Genomic DNA, 17,818 nt, shown 5'->3' with positions numbered 1-17,818 from the left:
GAATACTTTGGAACACCTTTCATGACACTGCCATGACCCCAAGCCTCATCTCTCCTCTCTCTCGTAGGCCAGACTTTAGCCTTAGATCTTTCACACTTTTCTTCAGTTCTTCCTTGCCTCCAAACCAAACCAAACTCGACCATTAAGTCAGTTCCTATTGGATTCATAGCGAGCTACAGGACAAGGTAGAACTGTCCCCGTGGGTTTCCAAGACCGTTACCTGTTTACAGGAATAGAGAGCCTCGTTTTTTTCACCCGAGGAGTGGTTGGTGATTTTGAACTGCCGACCTTGCGGATCTCAGCCCAACGCATAGCCACTGTGCCACCAGGGTGCCTTTCTTCCTTGCTTACAGGCTCTCAGACATGTTTTTCCTTCACCTGGACTTCCCCACTGCTTTCACCTGACTAGCTCCTGTTCATCCCTAGGTCTTGTCTGGAAGGCCTTCTCTGACTCCCTCGGACAAGAGGGCAATCCGTGTCCTGCTTGTTGAGTGCCATCGAGTCCATTGCGACCCATAGCGCCCTTATGCACAACAGAACAAAGCACTGCATGATTCTGCCCATCTCCCCATTTTCCCTATGCTTGAACCCGTTGTTGAAGCTACTGTGTCAGTCCATCTCATTGAGCCCCTTCCTCTTTTTTGCCACCCTCTACTTTAGCAGGGACTGGTCTCCTAACATGTCCAAAATATGTAAGACGAAGTCTTGCCATCCTTGCCTCTAGAGAGCACTCTGGCGGTACTTCTTCCTGGACAGATCTGTTTGTTCTCTCAGCAGTCATGGGACTTTCAGTGTTGTTCTCCAGCCCCACAAGTCAAGCGCATCGATTCTTCTTCGAAAATAGCATGGCTTAGGGCAGGCGCACCTTAGTTCTCAAAGTAACATCTTTGCTTTTCAATATTGGAAAGAGGTCTTAACAACAGATGTACCTAATATCACTTGTCTTTTGAGCTCTTGACTGCTTAGTTGTAAGCTGTATACTGAAGTCTGCAGTCCTTGATCTTCATCAGCAAGCTCTTCAACACCGCAACAAGCAGGGTTGTGTCACCTGCATATCGCAGGTTAATGATCCTTCCTGCAATCCTGCTGCTGCGTGTTGCTTCATGTAAGCTAGCTTCTCTGTTTATCCAGCATGCAGACTGAATAAGTGTGGTGAGAGGCTACAGCCCTGCACACCTTTCCTGGTGTTAAACGTGTGGCGCTCCTTTGTTCTGGTCGCACAACTGCCTCTTGATGGTGTTCAAGTTCTGCATGCTCTGGAATTCCTGTTCTTCTCAAAGTTACCCACAGTTTGTTATGATCCACAGCCCAGATCATGCAATTCCCCTTTAATTACATGCAGGAAGCTTAGTTCATTGGCATCCCACCACCCCACACAGTGTTAGCCACTCTGAGGAAGGCCCTCAGCGAGATGGGTGGACACGGCGCTGCAACAGTGGGCTCAGACATAGGAAATGTTGTGAGGACGGCTCGGGACGGACAGTGCTTCCGTCTGTTGTGCACAGGGCTGCTACCGGTGGGACTGATTTAGTGGCACGTAGCAACACCAGCATGAGGGGCATCCTGTTACCTTCTCTCTAGTCTCACAGCTGAGTACCTGACACTCAGCAGTGTCCCGAATCATGGTGTCTGTATCACTGTTTAATAGCTATGGACGCCAAAGGAAAGGGATGTGACGATAAGTTATTTGAGTTTCTAGTTCCTTCATCTGATAACAAAGGAATATCCCACCCTTTCTCTTCATACTTTGTCACATGAGACACTGGACAAGGAGCAGACAGGCTAGTGGAGGACGGTAGTCGGAGACAGTCTTGGAGAAGTCACACAATAGAGGAGGAAGACCCTGAATTCTGGAACCAGGCAGCAGGGCTGACCTCTGTGCCACTTCTCCTGCTTCAGGATAAAGTATACCATATATACTCTTCTCTCTGCTGGTTTTTGCCACATTTTTAATGCCATTTTTGTGGTAAAATTAGGTGCCTCGGCTGATACTCGTGTCGGCTTATACTCGAGTATGTACAGTATTGAAACTCTCCTGGCCCCACCTGATTTTTTCATCTCCCGATTAAGAATAACACCATTTCTCCCAGGGCCGTGAGGACCAAATGTAGACTGGTTAATGCCTAGGACAGGGCTTACATCTGCACCGGTACCGCTCCTCACAAGCACAGTGCAGGCCCAGGGCAGGCCCGGTGCTCTTCCGCATCCTGCTCTAGAAAACAAGTTTCTTCCATCTTCACTTTCCTTTTCCTGCTTTCTTGTTGTTTTGCAAATTCTGAAAATATATTGTGGGGAAGCCTGCTGGCTGTCTGGAAAAACAGCGGGGGAGAGAAGGTACTTCACACATGCCTCAGTGGGTTGCTGGTCTTTGTCCTGGAAGCGGGCCTTGTTTAAGAACAGTTCCCAGTGGTTGGCCTGAGGATCAAGAAACCAGCTCAGGGAAGCCCCAGCCCAGAGTTCAAGGACACTTGGGAAGCTCAGTTCTCAGTGCCTTTCTCTCCCCGCAGGCGGTCAGATGGACACCACGGCTCCTACCTCCTCAGCTCCCTGGCTCAGCTGCCGTCCCAGCTATGGCGGCACCTCCTCCGAGCTCCCCAAGCACCCCGACCTCCCAGCCGAAGCCCCCTCTCTGCCTGGCACTGGATTGGGGGAGTACTTCTGAGCCCTGTGGTGCTAAGGAAGTGCCCCCGCCTTTGCCTTGTGGCTCATTGTGAGGCAGAAGAGGCCCCTCCTCCCCACGGCAGGCCCCGAGTGGAGGAGTCCTGCTTTAACTGGAAGCTCTTCTGGCAGTTCCTGCGGCCCCACTTGCTTCTCCTGGGGGCAGCCATTGTGGTAAGGTTTTTCCCCTTCTGTTCCCATGGCCAGGGGCAGGGAACATACCAGGAAGTGGTTTATAGAACCCTCACATCAAAGCAGGACAGAGACACCATCCGAACCTCCCCGAGTCTCCCAGGGGAGAGCTCCTGGGCGCAGCATGGCTGCGTCTATCCTGGGAGCCTGGGATCTACACGGTGTGGTTGGGTTTGCAGGGTCTAAGGAGTCCCCGGGGCTGCAAGTGTGGGGTTCAACTCTCAAGGAGCTATCGAGTTCAGAGGAGTGGCCTGGCCAAAGCTGACCCCTAGGGCTAGAAAGGCCAGGGCCTGTGTCTGGCTCCCCTTCTGCATTTCAGTCCGGCCCCTCTGCCCCATCAGCTGGCATTGGGAGCAGCCCTGGTGAACGTGCAGATCCCCCTGCTCCTGGGCCAGTTGGTTGAAATTGTGGCCAAGTACACCAGGGAGCGTGTCGGGAGTTTCATTACGGAGTCCCGGAACCTCAGCGTCCGCCTGCTGCTTCTCTATGGCGTTCAGGTACACAGGGGCCTGGGGCACCCAGAGGACTTGGGAATTGGGGCCTGAGTATGCTGGCCACCCCAGGACTGCCGACTTCCGGTTACTTTGGAGGAAGGGCCTAAGCACGCTGGCCTCCCTAGGGGCTGCTGACCTTCGGGTACCTGGTGCTGCTGTCCCAAATTGGTGAGCGGATGGCCGTGGACATGCGGAGGACCCTCTTCAGCACCCTGCTCCAGTATGTCTGCTTCAGGTTAAAGGGCAGGTGGGAGATCCCCAAAGGGGACAGGGTGAGTGTTCTTGGGCCTCACACCACGTTAACAGTTCCCTTTCCCCCTGACTTCTGTCCCACTGTCCCATTGCCAGACAAGACATTGCTTTCTTCGATGCTAAAAAGACAGGGCAGCTGATGAGCCGGTTGACAACTGATGTGCAGGAATTTAAATCATCCTTCAAACTTGTCATCTCCCAGGTCAGTGGCTGCAGTATATCTCCCCCTGCCTCACATTCCCCATCCAACTCTCCCACAGCACAGCCCTCAGCCTCAGCAGGCCATCCCTGCACTCCAGTGAGGGTATAGGAGGAGATGAGGAAGTTGGTGGAAGGGAGCATCCAAGATCAGTCCCTTCACTGTTCTGAAAACCGTGCCTCCCCCAGAAAAGCTTTTAGGGCTCAGCTTGCCAAGAGCAGCAACGCTTTGACCTGCCTCGCCCCGGCATGCCTGGCTCCCTGACAAGTACTGAGACGGACTGTGGCTTTTGCTGCACTGCTGGTGTCCTCTCTCTCTTCATCTCCCCCTGACCTCTGGTTGCTGGCAGATAATGTCAGATCCTGGCCTACAGGATTTCTAGAACAGAAGGAAAAGCAAACTGGAGTGTTTGCAGGGGAGAATGCCACCCTTTTAGCCCCCACTTCCACACATGGCTGCAGTTTAAATGCAGGATCCACCACCATCTAGTCACTACTTCTGTCTGCTCATCTTACCCTCATGGGGTCAAGAGCAGTTCCATCGGTGACCAGTAGGTGGCCACTCAGTCTCCCAGACCTCACACTGGTGACCTCGGCCTTGTGAGTTCAGAGCTGTAGCCTGAAGATGAAGCCTCCTAGGTGGTGGTGTTGATGCCAGATCACCACCTCTCTCTCCCTCCCCACTTCTCTAGGGACTTCGGAGCTGCACTCAGATGGCCGGGTGCCTGGTGTCCCTGTCCATGCTGTCCACACGCCTCACACTGATACTAATGGTGGCTACCCCCACCCTGATGGGAGTCGGCACCCTGATGGGCTCTGCTCTCCGTAAATTGTCTCGCCAGTCTCAGGAGCAGGTACCAGAATGTTTACCCACATGCCCCACCTCTGCATTTAACTACCCTGTCCTCTCGGTCAGCCCTCTGTCCCGGAACCGGCTTCCTTACTTCCTGGACTCCTTGCAGATCGCCAAGGCAGCGGGTGTAGCAGATGAGGCGCTGGGTAATGTCCGCACTGTGAGAGCCTTCGCCATGGAGCACCGGGAAGAGGAGTGAGGCTTGGGGAAGGGGTAGGGCACAGACAGGCACTTCCCCACCCCACCCCACCTTCCAAACCGCAGCCGCTCCTACGTCCTCAGCCTGGCCCTCTCTCACCAGGCGCTATGAAGCAGAGCTGGAGGGGTCCCGCTGGAAGGCAGAGGAGCTGGGCAGAGGCATCGCCTTATTCCAAGGCCTTTCTAACATTGCTTTCAACTGTGAGTGGGCACGTCCCAGCCTGGGCGGTCGCTAGTTGATGGGGAAGAAGGAGTACAAGTTTATGGTTTAGGGGCCAGTGCGGGGAGGTCAATGAAAGGCGGTCCCAACAAAGCAAACCAGGGACACACTGCCTCTAGTTGATGTTCTTCAGGGACTTCACTTGACTCATATTAAGAGACAGTACTGTGCAGCTGGCTAAGGTGCTAACTGAGCCAAGTAGGGGGGAAGCAGGAGGTTACATGTTTAAACTGTGTCTCTGAGCAAGAAGCCATGGAGATTTTTGGTTGTGTTTCATTTGTGTTTTATTGTGGTAAACGTATACGTAAGGAAGCACTTGCCATTCAACCATGAGGACACGTAGTTGAGTGTTAGTTGTGTTCAGCATAACCAGACCTGTTCCCAGATGTTCCCCTCACTCGTAACAGAAGCTCATGGTTGTCTGTTTCAGGGTACAAAATATAATTGGAGGAGATCATTTATTAAGTCATACAAACAATAGACATGTCATATGGTTGAGGGAGGCCATTAGCACGAGGTCAAGGTGGCCTCTGATGAGTCACTCAGGACACTCGTTAAATAGAGCATGGAATGAAGGAAACCCACAGATTGATGATTCGGGGCAGATTAATACATCATAGGGATGGGTGGGAGCAGAGAAGCAGGAACAGGACCGTGCACACTGGGACGCAGACATTTTTGGATAGAAGGACTTACACAATTGGTCCAGGACCGTCTGACCAAGGCCGCCGGGGCACAGCTGATAAGGCATGAGTCATGACTATGTGGCTCGCTGTAGTGTCTCTCAAGGACATACCCGGCAAGCCCCTAGGAGAGAGGGGCTGGCTGGAGAGGGGTGAGGTCATCTGCTTTTGGAGGCGCTCTTCCTGAGGGCAACATCCACATCCTGGTTAGTGATCGGAAGGAATTCAGTGGAGGCTCAATCTGTGCTGACCCTGCAAATGGATTTGGACTGTCACAGCCGCCCATCCACAGCCTTCTGCAAACTGGGTGCTCAGCACTGAAGTTCTAATACACGTCTAAGCACTGAGTGCCCCTTTCCCCCTCCCCGTACCTGGCCTTGGTAGACATTAATAAACTCCCACACTGCATACACTTGCCTGTTCTGAATATGTTTGTAACGTGTATCAGGACATAATTTCTCTTGAGGGCTCAGTTGTCGTCACTGTATGTACGTGCCACATTTTATGTGTGCATTCCTCTATTGATTGGCGCGTAGGCTGCTTCCCTGTTGGCTATTGTGAGCAGTGCTTCAGTGAACATAGATGTATAGCTTTATGTGAGCTCTGTTTGGGATATAGTCCTGGTGGTACATCGGGAGCTTATATGGGAATTCTATGTTTCATTGTTTGAGGAGCTGTTTTCCACAGCAGCTGGGCCATTTTACAACTTCCACCTACACCACCACCCCCCACCTCCTCACCAACACCTCTTGTCTGTTTTTTAAAATCATACCTATTCTAGGAGGAGCAGCCCTGGTAGCAAAGTAGATTGTACATCAGGCTGCGAACCACAAGGTCATCAGTTTGAAACCACCAGCTACTCTATGGAGAAAGAGAGACCCTACATTCCTGCAGAAATTTGTAAAAACCAAAAGCCAAACTCATTGCCATCGAGATGATTCCAACTCATCGTGACCCTGAAGGACAGGGTCGAGCTGCCCCTGTGGGTTTGCGGGAGTAGAAAACCTCATCTTTCTCTCTCAAAGCAGCTGGTGGTTTCACACTGCTGCGCTTGCGGTGAGCAGGCGATGCGTAACCACTCCCCCGCCGGGGCTCCTTTAGAGCTTGACAGCCCTGAGACCCACTGGGACAGTTCTGTTAGGTCGCGAAGGGTCTCGGTGAGTCAGACTTCACTTGATGGCCGTGGGTTTGAGTTATCTCTGCGGATGGCAAAAGGAGTCCCGGTAGCTCAATGCATTGTGCTTAGGGCTGCTAACCCCAAGGTCATCTATTGGAGACCCCGAGCTTCTCCAAGTGACACTTTCTGTCCCCCTAGAGCTTGACCTTCTCAAAAATCCTCAGGGGCACTTCCGCTCTGCCCTGTGGATCCCTGTGAGTCAGAACCGACTTGGTGGGAGGGAAGGAGTGAGGGGCAGGGAGGGGGGGTGAGTGGGCTCCAGAGGGTCGCAGTGAATCAGAAGCGATTCGATGGCAGTGAGGGCATGGGGACCCTCTTGTCACATACTTTGGATGTGTCGTCCGAAGAGACCAGTCCTTAGAGAAGGGCACCACTCGTGGCCAAGTGAAGGGCCGGCACAAAAAAAGAGGAAGGCCCTCAACCAGAAGGGTTTGTAGCAGCCCTGGGCTCAAACACAAAGACTAGGAGGAAGTGAGCACAGCCCAGGCACACGCAGCGGTGGGTTCTGTGGTGCACCAGGTTGCTCTGCCTTGGGCCTGGCTTGGTGGTACCTAACCACCACCACAGAGCGGAAGCCCTGGTGGCATGGTGGTTACACCTTTGACCGCTCACCTCAAGGTCAGCAGTTTCAACCCACCAGCAGCTGTGCAGGAGAAAGATGAGGCTCCCTGCCCCTCTTGACATTTACAGCCTCAAACCCCCCACCCCCCACCCCCAGGAGCAGTAAATCTGACTGGACTTGCTGGCAGTGAGTCTGGAGAGCTTTGCTGTGGGGAGTGGGGGAGCATCTCAGCTTCCTTTTCAGAGTCTACTTTGTAAACCATCTAGAAGCCCAGCTCACTTTTGTGTATTGATCTTGTACCCTGCCACTTGGCTGACTTCCCTTATGACCTCTAGTAGCTTTCTGTGGTCTCGGCGAGGTCATCCTCATGGAGGATCATGCCTGCTGATAAAGGGACACATTGTACTTCTTGCTTCCCTATTGGATGCCTTTTATTTCTTTGTCTTGCCTCATTGCTCTAGCTCGAGCTTCCCCTACAGCCCTGCGGAGCAGGGTGAGAGCAGACAGCGTGTCTGGTGCCTGACCTGAAGGCGAAAGTGCTTGGTCTTGGTCCATTGAGTATGGTGTTGCCTGTGAGCTTCTCGTAAACGGCCCTTCCCATTTTTTGTTTTTGTTTTTAACTCATTTTATTGGGGGCTTGTACAACTCTTTCACGATCTACACATACATCCATTGTGTCAAGCACGCCTGTACATTGGTTTCCCTCATCATTCTCAAAACATTTGCTTTCAACTTAAGCCCCTGGCATCCGCTCCTCATTCTTTCCCCAATGGCCTTTCCCTTTTTAAGGAATGCCTCCTCTATTACTAAATTATTGAGTGTTTGTAGCATGAAAGGATGTTGCTTTTTTTAAAAAAATAATTGTATTGGGGGTCGTACAACTCTTACCACAATCCATACTTACACCCATTGTGTCAAGCACATTTATACATTTATTGCCATCATCATTCTCAAAACATTTGCTTTCTACTTGAGCCCTTGGTATCAGCTCCTCATTTTTTCCCCTCCCTCCCTTACAAATACTTGATAATTTATAAAATTTTTTTTTCATGTCTTACACTGTCTAATGTCTCCCTTCGCCCACCTTTCTGTTGTCTGCCCCTCAGGGAGGGGGTTATGTCATTGGGATCAGTTCCCCTTTCTACCCCACCTTCTCCTTACCCTTTTGGTATCTCTACTCTCATTATTGTTCCTGAGGGGTTTATCTGTCCTGGAGTCCCTGTTTCCAGCTGTGAACGATGTTGCTTTTTATCAAAAACCCTTCAACTGGGTGAGGAAGGAAACAGGTGGGGCATAATGGGTACTAGCACTCAGGAATAACACCGAGTCAGGCCTCTGCTCTTGGCTCCGGGCTGTTTCCCTTCTAACCCTTAACCTCTCTGTCTTCTTCCTCATGCAGGCATGGTCTTGGGCACCTTGTTTATAGGGGGCTCCCTCGTGGCTGGACAGCAGCTGACAGGGGGGGACCTTATGTCCTTCCTGGTGGCCTCCCAGACAGTGCAGAGGTGAGTGTGGAGCCATTTCCATTCCAAAAGAGCCCCTGCCACCCTCCAGAGCCCTGCTGGGCAGGGAACCAAGTGCCAGCCCACTGGTTCAGGCCTACCACACAGTCCCAGGCCTGCCCTACTCCCCTGGTGAGGCTCGGGGCTGGGAGTCAGAGCCTTGTGTCTCACAAGAGCCCCTCAAAGGTCATTAGAATCCCCCCAAGTTATTCACTGAATAAATAGTTGGAAATGAGGCTAGTTTCCATCTCCCAAACAACACAGATTTTTCCTGACCTGTTTTTTTAAGAGCTGGCCAACCATCCTCCTCTTGGCCTTCTCCAAGCGTAAGAAGCTGACCCCTTGTCCTGTGCACATTCCACCCTCAGCGCTGGTTGGGTTACACTGATCTGAAGTTTGCCTGCTCTTCTGGACCCTAGCCTCCTTTTTCTGAACTAAGGACTAGCAGTTCCTTTTTACTTTCTCTTTCCCAAACATACCATATATATTAAAAGGCTGAAAATCTTATGATAAATGTAGTATGAAGGCTTTAGTTACTGCCAACCGTGTTTTAAAAACACACACACAAAACCCAACAGCAACAAAACACAAGGTTACCCTCAGCCCGATCTCAGTCACCCTCTGGCTCTTCCCCTGAAGGCAGCCACTGCCTTGCTCTCTGTGGCCATCCCATCCTGGCTGTCAAGTCTGTCTACTATCTGACCACCTGTGCCTGGTCACCGTCCAGCAGCTAGTCATTGTCCCTCTGGAGAAATTTCCATTCTTACCCCGACAGACAAATTCCCTTTTTGGACCTTAAACTCAGCAGTCCACCGGAGCCCACCCTGACAGCATCCTAGCCCTCGTTTCTGCCTCGTGTTCCCCAGTCATGAGGCGTTCAGACTACCCCTGATCCTGGGCAATCCCACCCCTCTTCCCACCAGAAGCGCTGTTTCCAGGTGACCCTGGCATGCAGAGGTTCCAGTTGCCATAGAGATGGAGTGTGGAGTGTCCCTCTGCAGCCCTTGCCCCTTCAGTGCCCCTCCAGAGTGTGTGTCTGTGAGGTTGAGCTTCAGCCTCTGGGATCAGCATTCCAGTCTTGAGGACCCAAAAGAAATGCGCTGTTGTGTACCTTCATGTCGATGCTGACGGAGAGCAGCCCAAAAGGACAAAGCCACACTGCCCCCTAGGGCCTCTGCGGCCAAGGCTTTCCTCTAGGACCCTGGTGGCATCACGATTTGGAGGCGTGCCCAGGATCAGCCCACAAGTCAGCAACTTGAAACCACCAGCCACTTCTCAGGAGAAAGGAGGGGCTCTCTACTCCATACAGCAGTCTCAGAAACGCCCGGCGGTTCTGCCCTGCCCTGCCTTGGGGCTGAGTCGGCGTCACCACTGGACCCCCAAGGCTCTTGGGAATACCCACGGGCACCCTTAACAAAAGTCCCGGGGCCCTCACGTTGGACAGTGGGGAGATTCTCTCGTGACAGAGAGAGAGAGTGTGTGTGTGTGGGTCTGTGTGTCCCCGCACACCCTAGTGCTGACTCCTATCCACCTTCCCTAGGGACCTCAGGGTCAGCTGCCCCCATCGCTTCCCCTTCTGGCTTAGCCCAGGCCTGAGAACAGACTTTGTCCTCACTTCCCCCCTGTACTGCTTGGCCATGGAACAGGAGTTGGTGATGGATGCAAGTCCAGCCCGTACAGGTAGTCTGCATGGTCTCTCCGGCTGCTAGAGGTGGTAGCTCCCACAGCCCGAGGTCCAGTCGTTTCCTTTTGGTGGCCCCTCCCGACTGTCACAGCCCCGGGACCCGGAACCCTTATCACCACACTGAGAGGCTTCAACACTTGGAGAAATTGGGTCTATTGGGTCTGTTTTCTTAATGGGTGCTGCCAGTTCTCCCCAACCACACAAAACAACACTGCTCTCCAGTCAAGTTCAAGCTCACAGGGACCCTGTAGGATGGAGCAGAACTGCCCCATAGGGTTTCCAAGGCCGTCAGTCTTTATGGAGGGTGCCTGCCACATCTTTCTGCAGAGGAACGCCGGTGCCGCCGGTCTGTCCCTCCTAAGTGGTATTTTTCCGGTACCAGAGGGAAGTGCCGCACAGAACAGTCACTACAACAGCCCCTTTAGAAGTAGACCTGGGCACCACCCTGAGGACGGGGCTGCTCCTGCTAGAACCTGGTTCCCTCGGCCAGCTTCCTGCAGCCATGCTCTGGCCCGCAGCCAAGGGACTCTGGAGCAAGGTCACTTCCACCCTCGTGAGTCATGTGCATTTTGGTTTTCAGTTGCTGCCAGGCACCTTGACAAGGCTCCTAATGGCCCCAGAGCCCTTGTGGAGAATTCCCCCCTTCTAACCCACAGATAACTCAGGACTGGCTCTGCTTCGCTCCATGCCTCCCCTTCCCCGTGGCCAATGCTGGGTCTTGCGAGTTGCCAGAGACAGTTTTTGTGTGGTTTTGTGACTCTTCCCACCCGACCCCACCCTGGTCGTGGAAGAAATGAGTCCTGCTCTGCAAGATGGCCGTGGAGTCAGGCTTTCCTCTTCAGGAGAAGACCCTGGATGTGGGGCACACATGGTCACATGCACACATGCTGTCACCAGCCAGCCAAACCGCTCAGGGATTGTGACTCATCCTTCTGTAGCCTCAGGCAGCCAAGTACCCTCTCCCACCCTGTCTAGACAGATAAACACACACACCCCGTTCCGTACCCAGGCACCCTCCTGCAGGGTGACCATCAGGGCATTGTGGTTCTGCATCCTCTGGCCAGGATTGTGTGAACACTCCCCTGGAGGCCCTGGCCCTTAACCCCACACCCACCCTCCCACGGGAGCCTCTGCCCTGACCTGAAGTAGAGGAACGAGGTCAATTTTGCCTGGCCAAGGAGAGAGCCAGGGCTCAGAAGAGAGAAGGGGCTTGCTCAGTCCATCAGTCCTTGCCAGGGGAGAACTCGGTGTTGACTGCACGCCACCCGCTTCCTTGCCTCACCCAACAAGTCCACCCACCTCAATGGTGGCCAAAGCTTACCTGCAGCGCTGGCCTGGCCTCTTGCTTCCACTTTAGCCCCACGCTCTCTTTCTTTCAGGTCCATGGCCAACCTCTCTGTTCTGTTTGGCCAGGTGAGTAGGCAGTCATTGGGAGGTGGGGGTGGGAGGGTGGGGGGCTCCAGGGGTGGATACTGGTCTGGGCTGGAGTTCAAGAACTATCAAAATGATTTGAATATTGCCCTTCTTGCCCATTGGCTGGTTGTCAGGAAAGGGGATGCTGGGAATACCTGAGCCACAGACTGCAGCAAACATGGGATCCCTTTCACTACTGGCCCTGCTGGAGGTGGAGGGGTGGGGGTTTGCTGTTCAAGAGATGCTTCTGCTGGTCGTGGCTTCCCATCTCCCTTTCCCAGCGCACCCCCTACCCCCTTCCCTTCGCTCCGTGAACCTCCCCCAAATTGCTAGACTTCCCACACCTCCCCTGCCTCATTTGCAACTTCCCATTCCTCGCAGGTGGTACGGGGACTCAGCGCAGGGGCTCGGGCCTTTGAGTACATGACTCTGAGTCCCAGCATCCCGTTGTCGGGGGGCTTCTGCATCCCCAAAGAGGACCTCCTTGGAGCCGTCACATTTCAGAACGTCCGCTTCAGGTCAGCACTCAAGCAGGCCGGACCCGTGACCGATCCTTGTGGGCTGTGGCCCGGGTCTTGCTTGAACTCCTCCCTGTAAATCAGCCCTCGAAAGAGCAGAGTGCGCCTAAGGGGAACCCAGGCAGGGCCTGGCTTGTGGTGAGCTGCCCCCGTGGTGCTGCGGAGTCTAGGGCAAGGCGAGCAGGGACCTTGGAGCCTGGTCTGACTTGAGTCTCTTGGCTTCTCTGCAGTTACCCCTGCCGCCCTGGCTTTGAAGTGCTCAAAGACTTCACGCTGACACTGCCCCCTGGCACAGTTGTGGCCCTGGTGGGCCAGTCTGGCGGAGGTAAGAAAACCCAGTACGTGCCGCCGCCACCCTGCCTCCTACTCTAGTGACCTTCCCCCCCATATCCTCAGGAGCACCCTGACCCTCCCGAAAGCACTTTCTACTTCCATCGCAGGTTCCTGCCCTAGAGCAACCCATAGAAACCCCCATAGACCCTGTCTCCCCCAGCCACCCCCGACTCCCCAGGAAAGACCACCATGCAACCCGCAGAAACCCCTGCAGACCCTGTCTCCATCACTCCCTCCCGACTCCTCAGGAAAGACCACCGTGGCCTCCCTGCTGGAGCGCTTCTACGACCCCACTGCCGGGGCGGTGCTGCTAGACGGGCGTGACCTCCGCACCCTTGACCCCTCCTGCCTCCGGGGCCAGGTCATCGGCTTCATCAGCCAAGTGAGTAGCTCCCCCACCTGCCCACCGACTCCCATCAGCAGGGTGGCTCCCCACCAAAGGAGGTGCCAGGACACAAGGGTCTGCCTCCCCACAGCTGGCAAGGTTGCCTGGGAGAGGCCTGCACCCTTTGTCACTGCTCCCGTCAGCCTGGGTCTGAGGCCCGGCCGTCCCAGGACAGCTGTGGCTCTGCCTTCCTCCCTGACAGGAAACAGCTGAGGAGGTGGGACAGTATCTTTAGGTGTGACTAGCTCATTGGGGTCCCTGAAGTTCTCTAAGGAACTTAAGGTGTCCAGGTTTGGAGAAGCCGTGCTCTGGGAACTGGTCGTGGCCACCTTTCACCTCACTAAAAGGACTTGAGGCCCTGCCCTGAGATCACAGGCTGTGGCTGGTTTACTGTTGTTTCCTTCTTTTCAGTGAACTCTTCCTGTAGCCACAGGTCCGAGCCCCCAGTGAGGAAGAGAAAGCCCAGGTGCCACCCCTCCTGTCCTCTCCCCTCCTCTCTCCAGGCCAGCACCCGCTGTCCCAGCCATCTCCCCTACCTGCCCCAGGGGCTGTGCTGGGTGCCAGATCAGGAAGCACTTACGTACATTTCCAGAGGTCCGGCCCCAACCTTCATCTCTTGAGTTTCTGCCTGCTGCCCCTCACTGGCGCCAGGTGGCCCTCATCTGACTGAGGAGCCCGGCAGTCCCTTGGGGACTCCAGGCAGAGCCTGGATGTTTCCTGCTGACCTCCCTCTTCCCCGCCCCAGGAGCCAGTGCTGTTCGGAACCACCATCATGGAGAATATCCGCTTCGGGAAGCTGGACGCCTCGGATGCAGAAGTGTATGCAGCTGCCCGGGAGGCCAATGCCCACAACTTCATCACCAGCTTCCCCGAGGGCTATGACACCATTGTGGGTGAGCTCCAGGGTGTACTCTGTTCGGTCCCAGGGTGTGGCATTGTGGGACAGAGTGAGGCGGGAAGCGCCGGGGAGGAAGACAGTTGCTACAGCAGACCAGGTGAGATAAGAGCTATGGGCCACGAGCAACAGTTGGTGAGACTGGAGTCGGAGCCCATTGGCGCCCACGATGGAAGGACCAAGCAGGCTGCAAAGACAGGAAGGCTTATTTATTTATTTTAACCAGGAAAACAATTAGCAAAGTTTTATTTGCTCATTTTTTGCATTGGAGTGTTCTCCAATACATCCTTGGCTTGAGATTCTTTGTCATGGTCCTTAACAGCCACACAACTGCAACCAACCACTTTCTGGGGTGTTCCTTCTCTGTCACTTGGGCAGAGGCCTGCCCACTCCCCTGCTTCCTTCTTGTCATCCACCTTAGTGCAGTCAATGTGGTGTTCAGCACACACACTTGACATAACACGGCTCGTCACACTTGAATGCAGGCACAGAGATGGGCGTGGCGCTTGTCTAAGGCTCTACAGCTTCGAGAATCCCACGGGCTCGGCCCTCGTGGAGGAGGGCGGTCCTGGTAAAGCAGTGTCAACCTCCACTCCACCTCCAGCAGCAGTGGCTTCCCGGCCGTGGTGGTGGTGGTGGTGGTGACAGTGACGGCAGGGGCCAAATCTGAGCGCACCGAGCCTCCACCTCTGCACAGCTGGCGGGGGGGCGACGAGCAAGACAGGAAGACTCGAAAAAACTCTAAAAGGAGTCTGGCCGTGGGCCTGACCCCAGATACCAGGCATCATGGTATCAAGACTCTTCAAAGAGCCCAACAGAGGACCTCCGTGAACCGAAGAGAAGGAAGTGAAGGGCTCCTCCTTGCGGTTTTCCCCTCCTGGCTCCTGCTTCATATCTGTTCTTGGCTCTTTGAGTGTAGAGGTATAACCTCCCGGGAGACTCGGGACGGGTTTGGTAGAACTGGTCGCTCTTCTGATTACCGCCGTGCTGGAGCCTTGCAGTGCCAGAGGATCACACTGTGGAAACTTTGTCTTCCAGCCAGTAGCTTTGGGTTATCAGGAGATAGCTTTTTTTCCCCCTTTCAAACTTGGGCTCTGTTTATCATGGCGTGTTTCATGACTTTGCTGCAGAAGGTTCCAGTGCATCTCCAGACACAGGAATATGTCCACCATGCTCGATGCTTGAGCCTTGTTTTTTCTTCAGTTTCCCTCCACCTCTGCCTTCCCAGGTCTCCTGCCACTCAGCGTTAGCCCATCCTCAGATGCTGGGCTCGTAATCTCATCTCGTGACACTGTTTGTCTGGACGCTAACACCAGCCCCTTTGCTGATCGTGATCGCTCTATGTCATCTAGAGTCATTTTCTCTCTGCCAGCTTGTCACCGCTGCTCGTCTACGTGGGTGTTTCACATCCTAAGTCTGGCCTTCCCAGAGTGCCCAAGCGATGACTTCTCATTCTACCACGGCCTGGCTCCTTTCTAACAGACCAGGACCAGGCCTTGACTATGCACCCAGCAGCAGAGCCTGGGAGGCCCGAGGCAGCTGGAGCTCTTGGGACTCCAGTGGGACTGCTCATAGCTCCTAGGCTCTTTCTCGGGGTGGGGAGGGGAACTCTGAATCATTCAGTGAGTGCTTGTTGTGAGCATGGCTGCAGGCCACACTGAGCACATGGCTCAGACAGAGCCTCACCCCGAGAACTCCTGGCCCAGCTAGAGGGCGGGAGGGGGGGCGGGCTGAGTGGCCAAGCTCAGGAGGACACGGTACTCCTTTGCAGAGCACACAGTCCAGGCAGACCAAGACTCAATCCAGGCCCTGCCCTTTTCCTTCCCAGGTGAGCGGGGCGCCACTCTGTCTGGTGGCCAGAAGCAGCGCCTGGCCATTGCCCGAGCCCTCATCAAACAACCCAGAGTGCTGATCATGGATGAGGCCACCAGTGCCCTGGACACGGAATCCGAGCAGGTCGTGCAGGAAGCCCTGGACCGGGCCAGCACGGGGCGTACAGTGCTGGTCATCGCCCACCGGCTCAGCACTGTGCGCAGGGCCCACCACATCGTCGTCATGGCTGACGGCCGGGTCTGGGAGGTCAGTCTGGGGTGGGGGTTGGCTGGCAAGTTGAGCCATGCACAGGGAAATGGGTACCTTGCAGAGCTGAGCAGGGGGCAGGGGGGTCTGGGCTGGCCCTTGGGGCTGGGGCTGTATTCTGGAAGTGGCTCCCATGTGCTTTCAGAAGCCTCCGCTCCCTTGCAGAGAGCACCGATTCCATCTGCTTGCAGGATATAAAAAGATGCAATGACGTGGAAGGCCTTGGGGGCCAGGCTGGCATCCAGGGTGTGAGGGATGGACCAGGCAGCAGTGGAGACCCTTTCAGGCTGGTCTGCAGCAGGGCACAGAGGCTGCATAAGGCTCAGCATTGGCTCCCAGCCCAGCCAGTCCATCAAGGCAAAGATCAGAGGGGTTATGTTAGAGCAGTGGTTCTCCACCTTCCTTGTGCCGCGACCCTTTCATACAGACCCCCCCCAAACATAAGATAATTTCCTAGCTGTAATTTTGACACTGTTATGAATCGTTTGACCCCCAAAGGGGTCTCGACCCACAGGTTGAGAACCACTGTGTTAGTCTTAGGAAGTGTGTGGGTCTTAAAGAGACTATGAGGTTCAGAGTTTTAAGTCTTTGGGCTCTGTACAGGAGGAATCAAACGGCCTTCCAAAGTGCAGTGAGACGGGAGGTGGGAGGAACAAAGGAAGTGCACGGATTGCATGGTATGCCCTCGGGGGGAACACCCCCTCACCCTGCGTGTTGATGAGTCCTGGGTTGAGAAGCTATACATGCCCACTAGGGCTCTTGACTCTAGGCTGGGGCTCGGTAGGGGTGACCTGCTGCCCCTTTTCTTCCAGTCCGGGACCCACGAAGAGCTGCTAAAGAAACAAGGACTCTATGCTGAGCTGATCCGAAGGCAGGCCCTGGACTCTCCTCTGACGTCTACACCACCCCTGAGGGTGCGCAAAGGTCACAGGAACCTGTAGGCTTAAGGACAGTTGGCAGCCAGCGGCAGTCTTGACGACAGAGCAGCAGAAATGGCAGCTGAGGCCAACAGAGGGACTGAGTCCCAGCGCAGTGCACTCCACTGCTACCAATAAACACCTGACGGGGAGCTGGGCTGGGCAGCGATTGGGACACTCCCATCGCACCCACTCCCCTCCTGCTGGCAGGCTTCTTCCTCCCATCCCGAGCCCTGGGCATCATTGCATTGATGCAGCGGGATACAGTCAGAGATCTGCTGAGTTTCCCAGGATCCTGGTCTGGTCCCTCCCTTCTCTGCCCTTGCCCACACCCTCCACAACCCCTCTCAGCAACACTGCTGAGCTTCCTCCCTCTATCTGTCAGGCTAAAGGTACCAGGCCCCAGCTCCCGAGAATATGTCAAGGTCTGGGTCTTGGAGTGGGTGTGAGCAATCAGACCTGAGGTTTTCTATACGCACAAGTCTGCCTGGCCCAGATCGCATCGTCCTGGACTTACGAGGGACTGGCTGCCAGACACCCTCCTCACCAGCACACACCTCCCCTCCTCCCTTCTTTAGCACATCCTACAATTCCTTTTCCTCCCT

General features: G+C 54.6%; 1 protein-coding gene across 1 annotated transcript in view; it reads left to right on the top strand.

Moving 5' to 3' along the window:
* ABCB8 (ATP binding cassette subfamily B member 8) overlaps positions 1–17,437 on the top strand; it is a 23,497-nt gene extending 6,060 nt beyond the window's left edge. Inside the window, exons 2-16 of the mRNA XM_004702476.2 lie at positions 2,508–2,832; positions 3,192–3,347; positions 3,470–3,564; positions 3,693–3,798; positions 4,487–4,648; positions 4,757–4,842; positions 4,949–5,046; positions 8,887–8,992; positions 12,053–12,086; positions 12,468–12,604; positions 12,835–12,929; positions 13,186–13,319; positions 14,068–14,215; positions 16,046–16,296; positions 17,109–17,437. Of these exons, the coding sequence (XP_004702533.1) occupies positions 2,508–2,832; positions 3,192–3,347; positions 3,470–3,564; positions 3,693–3,798; positions 4,487–4,648; positions 4,757–4,842; positions 4,949–5,046; positions 8,887–8,992; positions 12,053–12,086; positions 12,468–12,604; positions 12,835–12,929; positions 13,186–13,319; positions 14,068–14,215; positions 16,046–16,296; positions 17,109–17,237 (2,062 nt within the window). The 3' untranslated portion in view covers positions 17,238–17,437. The remainder of the gene's footprint in view (positions 1–2,507; positions 2,833–3,191; positions 3,348–3,469; positions 3,565–3,692; positions 3,799–4,486; positions 4,649–4,756; positions 4,843–4,948; positions 5,047–8,886; positions 8,993–12,052; positions 12,087–12,467; positions 12,605–12,834; positions 12,930–13,185; positions 13,320–14,067; positions 14,216–16,045; positions 16,297–17,108) is intronic.
* Positions 17,438–17,818: the final 381 nt, after the last annotated feature.

The sequence above is a fragment of the Echinops telfairi genome, unplaced genomic scaffold (genome assembly GCF_000313985.2).
Source record: "Echinops telfairi isolate 266 unplaced genomic scaffold, ASM31398v2 ScPeMD7_31;HRSCAF=116, whole genome shotgun sequence".
NCBI lineage: Eukaryota > Metazoa > Chordata > Mammalia > Afrosoricida > Tenrecidae > Echinops > Echinops telfairi.
Note: the sequence above shows the minus strand (reverse complement) of the source record. Positions and strands in the feature narration are given on the sequence as shown.